The 6,000-nt window shown below is 42.2% G+C and overlaps 1 protein-coding gene across 2 annotated transcripts in view; it reads left to right on the top strand.

The window, feature by feature from the left end:
• kdm4aa (lysine (K)-specific demethylase 4A, genome duplicate a) overlaps positions 1-6,000 on the top strand; it is a 40,882-nt gene that overhangs the window by 8,841 nt on the left and 26,041 nt on the right. For both annotated transcript variants that reach the window (XM_015962248.3, XM_015962249.3), the window contains exons 2-4: positions 3,940-4,101; positions 5,575-5,750; positions 5,848-5,962. In XM_015962248.3, coding sequence (XP_015817734.1) covers positions 3,964-4,101; positions 5,575-5,750; positions 5,848-5,962 — 429 coding nt within the window. In that variant the 5' untranslated portion in view covers positions 3,940-3,963. The remainder of the gene's footprint in view (positions 1-3,939; positions 4,102-5,574; positions 5,751-5,847; positions 5,963-6,000) is intronic.

Genomic DNA, 6,000 nt, shown 5'->3' on the forward strand with positions numbered 1-6,000 from the left:
AAATCGTATCGATCGCATTGAATGACCAGTTTATCAAATCCATGGTTAGTAAAAAAAAAAATAGAGTTTTTCAGAAGAAATGCAGAGAAGCGCTCTGTAGGACAAAGAGCCTTGGGGGAAAAAAAAGATAAGGGAGCGAAAGAGGGATGTGTCTGTACTCCTCGAGTGCCTTAAGTGAAGCATGTAAACATGTAAGACCAATAAAGTGCAAAAACAGCTGTTGGATGGCTGGTTTTCACTTAACGTTTACATTTTGTCTCAGCTTTGGTTAAGTTGATGATGATGAAGATGATGATGATGATGAAGCGTTTATTGTCATTTTCTACCACATGTGCAGGACATACAGAGAAATGAAAATTCTGTTTCAGCACACACAATTCAAAGATCAGACATACGTGGGTAAGACACATAACAAGAATTGGTGACTGCGGTCATTCGCAACATGAGTCGCGCTACCTTAATAGATAGATGAAAAGGGTGTTACATGAGGATAAGTGGGGGTAGGTAAAAAAAGGCATAGCAGAGTTATCCCCAGCGGGGAGTAACTCTATTATACAAAAAAACTCCTTTCAACATGGAAGCACAAAACAGCACAGATACAACATCAGAGTCCGATGGGGAGGCGGGGTTGGGCGGGATCCTGAAGCCTCCAATGGGAGCTGCCACTGCGGCGCATCGACCAGCTGCAGACCAACAGGTGGGAGGGAGAGATAAGGACCAGAGAGCACATTGAAGTTCCCGCAGACATGTCAGTCTGAAGGAAGAGGGTGAAGGTCGGGACACAGCATCTGTCGGCATTCCTCCTTTCGTGGGGGGTGTGTTGAGGCAGCCGTGAGAGGCTGCTATGGCGTCAGATAAGGATAAACATGACTTTGTTTAGGGCAGGCAGAGATAAATTTCCCCTCCGCCTTGGAGTCTCTAAGTGGTCATTCATGTCCACCAGTGAAGCCAATTTTACATTCTAAACATCCCCGCATCGTCCGGCGACCCTCTCCGAGATCAAATCCATCTCGCGTACTATCACAGGCAATGCCGCGAGGACATTGTCCAGCTTACGGTTCACCTCGAGTAACGTCCCAGTCTGTGAGGTCACCGCCCGAGCGGCACATTCCGTGGGCACGGGTTGCACTCCAATCGCTCCCGTCTTCCCAAATTTCCAGAAAACCAGATATCCTCCCACTCCAATCAGGAGAAATCCAGTGATCATCAGGCCGAACATCCACAAATCTTCCACGTCCTCGATGGACAGCTGAGAGAGGCACACGATTCGCCAGACCTCCCAAGAATCGAGTGCATATCCTGATGCGAATGTCCCCTCGGGACAGGTGGGAGCCCCCTTCTCCGTTCTCATCGTAGAAAAAATTTTGTCAATCGCGTTGAATGAAGTTAATAATGATACAGTGTCCACACCACCACCACATGCCTCATATCAATAAGGCATGTGGTGGTGTTCTTCTGACGTTACATTCACCTCATTTCAGTACCAAAGGCCTGCTCTAATGATGTGTTTAGTGACTTGGTGACAAACTGGTTCACTTCTTACCTGAGCCTGTCTCTATGGTAACAGATGCTGCAAATTAGGAGAAGGTGATAAAACCCTCAATCAACATTTAAAAAAATGACAAGAATGATATTTTTGATTTTGCCAAAAACTCTGTACAGAGCATTTATTTCTGCAAAGTGGGAACTTTGTAGTCCCTGTGTTCTATTGTGCAGGTTAACCCTCTGTGGTCCATGGACGCGTATCCGCGTCTTTTGAACAGGTCTGATTTGGGACGCTCTAGCAGCAAGACTCCGCCTCCCTGAGTTTCAGTTTCAATTCAGCTTTAAAAGGAGACTACACCCCAGTTTTTAAATGTTGTTAATAGGCAGCGTAAAAGCGGAGTTATACTAAACTAAAAAACGACCTATTTTTAGACAATCTGATAACTTGTCAAACAGCAGTTTAGTAATCCGTGAGAGGGAATGTGCTTGTGAACATAAAAAACCCACAAAAACATGAGATCCTTTTGCTGTTGGTGGAAGTCTCACATATTCAACTGATAAAAAGTATCATTATGTAGCTGAGAGAGAGAGGAAGGCCGCACGAGTAACGAGATGTGCGCAAAAAGGAGCCGCTTCGCGGGGAAAGGAGTGGCGCAAACGGAGTAACAACAAACAATTAGACAGATATTGATGGTAAACTTCCTATTTTGGAGCGATCCGGACAGATATATTGTCTCTGCAGTTTAGTAGGCTTTTATTAGGCTTTAATAAAGGATGATGAGAAGGATAAATGTCCACCAGGCAGTTCAGATAGTACGGCTGTTTTTTGAACTGGAAACAGATGAACTGGACGGAGACTCGCAGCCAGAGTCTGAGGCAAATAACGAGGATGTTGATGACGATGTGGCAGATCCATCCTTCCTCATAGAAGAGTTGGGTCATGATGAGGTAGAGGATGAAGGCAGAGATGCAGCTCCTCGGAGATACAACCAGAGGAGTGGGCGGCGCCGCGCAGCTGTCAGATCTCGATCTCTGCAGCGTGAGACAGAGCCACTCCCCACTCCAAAATGCATGTACATTATTGCCAAATTAATAAAATAAGTATAAATTCAGATAGTCCAGGTTTTCCTGAAAAAAAAATGATACCCTATAAGGCAATATTTATTGTTGTTATTAGAAAATAGAAAAGAAAAACCAAAATGAGTCAAAAACGGTGATTTACACCCTGGACCCCAGAGGGCTAATCTTTATTTTTTTAATTATTTGCTATATTTATTCATATTTTTTGTAAATGTACAGTCTAGATTACCATTCTAAATTATAAAAAACTTTTGTCATAAATGTTTGTTGGTTTCACAGTAAAATAAACAACTTTTTTCCAATTTGGATTTTATGTTTTGAGTGATTTGAGGTCTAATATGCAACCCCTTTATGTCCAAATATAAAAAATAAGTATAAATTCAGGTTGTGCTGAAAAGATTGATACCACATAAGGCAGTGGTTATGGTTTTTATTTTGGAAACACAAAGGAAAACTAAATTAGGCAAAAACTGCAAATTACACCCTGGACCCCAGAGGGTTAACACTAGGAAATTATCTTCTCATTTAAATTTAGCGATGACCTTTTATGTTTTAAGTCACACACTATATTATTGACAGTATCGTGGATGGCTAGATTTGGCAAGCTGGGTCTGTAATATAAAGATAACACATGCAAATCACCACCCTAAAAGATGGAAAACGTAAAAAGCAAACAGCGAGTGAGAGCAGGAGTCTCCTCTTTCTCCTTCACATCTGAGGAGCTTCATCGTCTCAGCTAAACCAAATGATTCCTCTAAACTTATTCAGCTATGTAGTTAAGGATGCAGTGTGATTATTTAGAATAGAATAGACTTTATTGCTTCCACAGGGGGAAATTCACTTGTTGCAGCAGCACAGTTAATTTGTGAATACATCTGGGCTGTAAAAGATAAAAGGATGTATGTGGACACAAGACTCATACTCCCCAAACTGCCAGTATGTTTGTCTTCATTTCCACAGAGATCTGATGACGTGTTCAAAAGAGGATGAAAATGTTTAAGTCTCATCAACAGATGCCCCCTGCAGTGCAGTCTTTCTAGTGAATGTTTACTTAATAATGTCGTACTGGTAATGATCACATCTGCTCATTTTAATGATGTGACGGTGTGTCGGGGTGCAGGGAAGAACCAACATGTTTGTGTATGTTTTTTAGCTGATGTTCACAGTTCAGTCATGAGTCTAACAGCATTAAGGCTACTGGTAAAGTGCCTAGCTCTGTTACATGAGCCGCTCATGATCGGTAGGTATTGGTCTCCACGAGCCAACTCAAACTGGATCACTTACATCTAATTAGAACAAACTGATAAAAGACAGACTACTTCATCTGGGACAGTGAGTACAGAACCTGATGTGTCCATGTTTTCTTCCAATCAGAGCTGATGTAGCTAAAGTCCCAAGATGACCACAGACACGCCAGCCCAGAACCTGGGTCCTGGGGTGATGACATTCTCCCCCTCCAAAGAAGAATTTAAGGACTTTGTCCAATATGTGGCCTACATGGAGTCACAAGGAGCACACAGAGCTGGGATGGCTAAAGTAAGTGGGCTGTTTCTTAGGCGTTGTGTTGTTGTGATGCTTTGTGGTGACAAATGACTTTTGATGACTACATAAATTACCAGGACAAACAAGGCTTTCACTTGAAAATATTAGGGCCATTTTTGTTTCACGGGTTTCTGTAAATCTGTAACTTCCTTCGCAGAAGTTACAGAACCTATGCAGACATCTCTAAATATTTTTTTCCAACATAATCAACACTGAAAAATGTAGGTAGAATACATAGAAACTAACAAACATACAAACCACAGGCTTGGTGCATCTGCCGCCCTCTGTAAACGTGCCTGTTATCTTGTAGGGTGCCATAAAAATCTTGTTCTTCCTCTTCCTCCTTAACACATTTGATGGATGGATGGATGGATGGATGTTTATTTATGTATAGTGTTTACAGTGACATATTTATAAGCTTCATCGTGTTCATGTTTTCAATGTTGTAAGTTAATTAGAAAAAAGTCATGAAGGAAATGCTCTTCTCCATTCATTCCTATGATAAAACGTCTCTTTTGTGAATTATTTTTGACAGATAAAACATTTACTTTCTACACAGTCTAACCCAAGCCCAAGAAAACAAAAACGTCAGTTTTACTAATGGGCCATTCCCATCTGTACCGGGTCGGCCCGGGCCGGGTAGCCCCAGTCGGCCCCAGCCTGGCCCGGTTGATCCCACACATGCTTGCCTTAAGCCCATGTGGGCTGATTCTACCCACCAATCAGAGGCTTGCTCTAATGGAAGGTGTGAATTTGCTGTCAGCAGTGGGTGTGTTGGCCCTGGTCGGCCTGAAGCAGACCCCCTCCAGAAGAGGGCTGAGAATGAGCCTTGGTTGGCCCGGAAAAATACCAGGCCACCCAGATATGTAAACAACCTACGCTACCCGGCCCGGGCCGACCCGATACAGATGGGAATGGCCCATAAGACGGGTAGTAACGAGAAGTTAGGGCTGGACAGTAAATTTAAAATGTACCGTTTTCTAAATTTCTGACTTATCTATATAATTATTCCCATGTCAATAAATGTGTTATTTAAAAATGAAAAGGTGTGTAGGTTGGCAACATTCATGTCCCTTTAGGAAGCTGTACCACCGTAATACAGTACACGTGACAGCCCCCTCTAGTGGACAACTTCTGTTTCTGTGCATATTTGTAGTTATCGTCCATTTATGTTATCGAGGTGAAATATATCGTGATTTTGATTTTAGGTCATATCGCCCCGCCCTACGAGAAGTGTAATCCTGCAGGATTTTATCTGTTGTTGGAAGTGTCCCCGTCACGCCATACCATCCCCTGTTTATTATATTTATTCTTAAATTATTTCTAAGTGTTGATCAGTTTTTAAATGGAATGGGTAATAAAATACAATTTTTTACCAGTTAAATATTCATATGAAGTGAAACAATGAATTCAACTCTCTTGATGCTTGACTGCTCTGGTACGTCTGTATGTGGGCCTCTCTTCCAGATTATTCCCCCTAAAGGCTGGAAACCCAGAAAGTCCTATGACAACGTGGATGACCTGGTGATTCCTGCTCCAATTCAGCAGGTGGTTACCGGTCAGTCGGGACTGTTCACACAGTACAACATCCAGAAGAAGCCAATGACTGTACACGAGTTTCGCAAGACCTCCAGCTTAGAAAAGTCAGTTTTTACAGAGGGGTTGTTTTTCAAATTGTGTTTAATAAGTGAATGAAAATGAAAATGTTTTTTTTGACCATCTAAATAATCTGACCTGCAGGTTTTGCAGTCCCAGATATGTGGATTTCGATGACCTTGAGAGAAAGTTTTGGAAGAACCTGACCATTAATCCTCCTCTTTATGGTGCTGATGTCAGTGGGACGCTGTATGACCCAGTAAGTAGGGTTACATTTAAAATTTAAACACACTACTT

The sequence above is a fragment of the Nothobranchius furzeri genome, chromosome 16 (assembly GCF_043380555.1).
Source record: "Nothobranchius furzeri strain GRZ-AD chromosome 16, NfurGRZ-RIMD1, whole genome shotgun sequence".
Taxonomy (NCBI): Eukaryota; Metazoa; Chordata; class Actinopteri; order Cyprinodontiformes; family Nothobranchiidae; genus Nothobranchius; species Nothobranchius furzeri.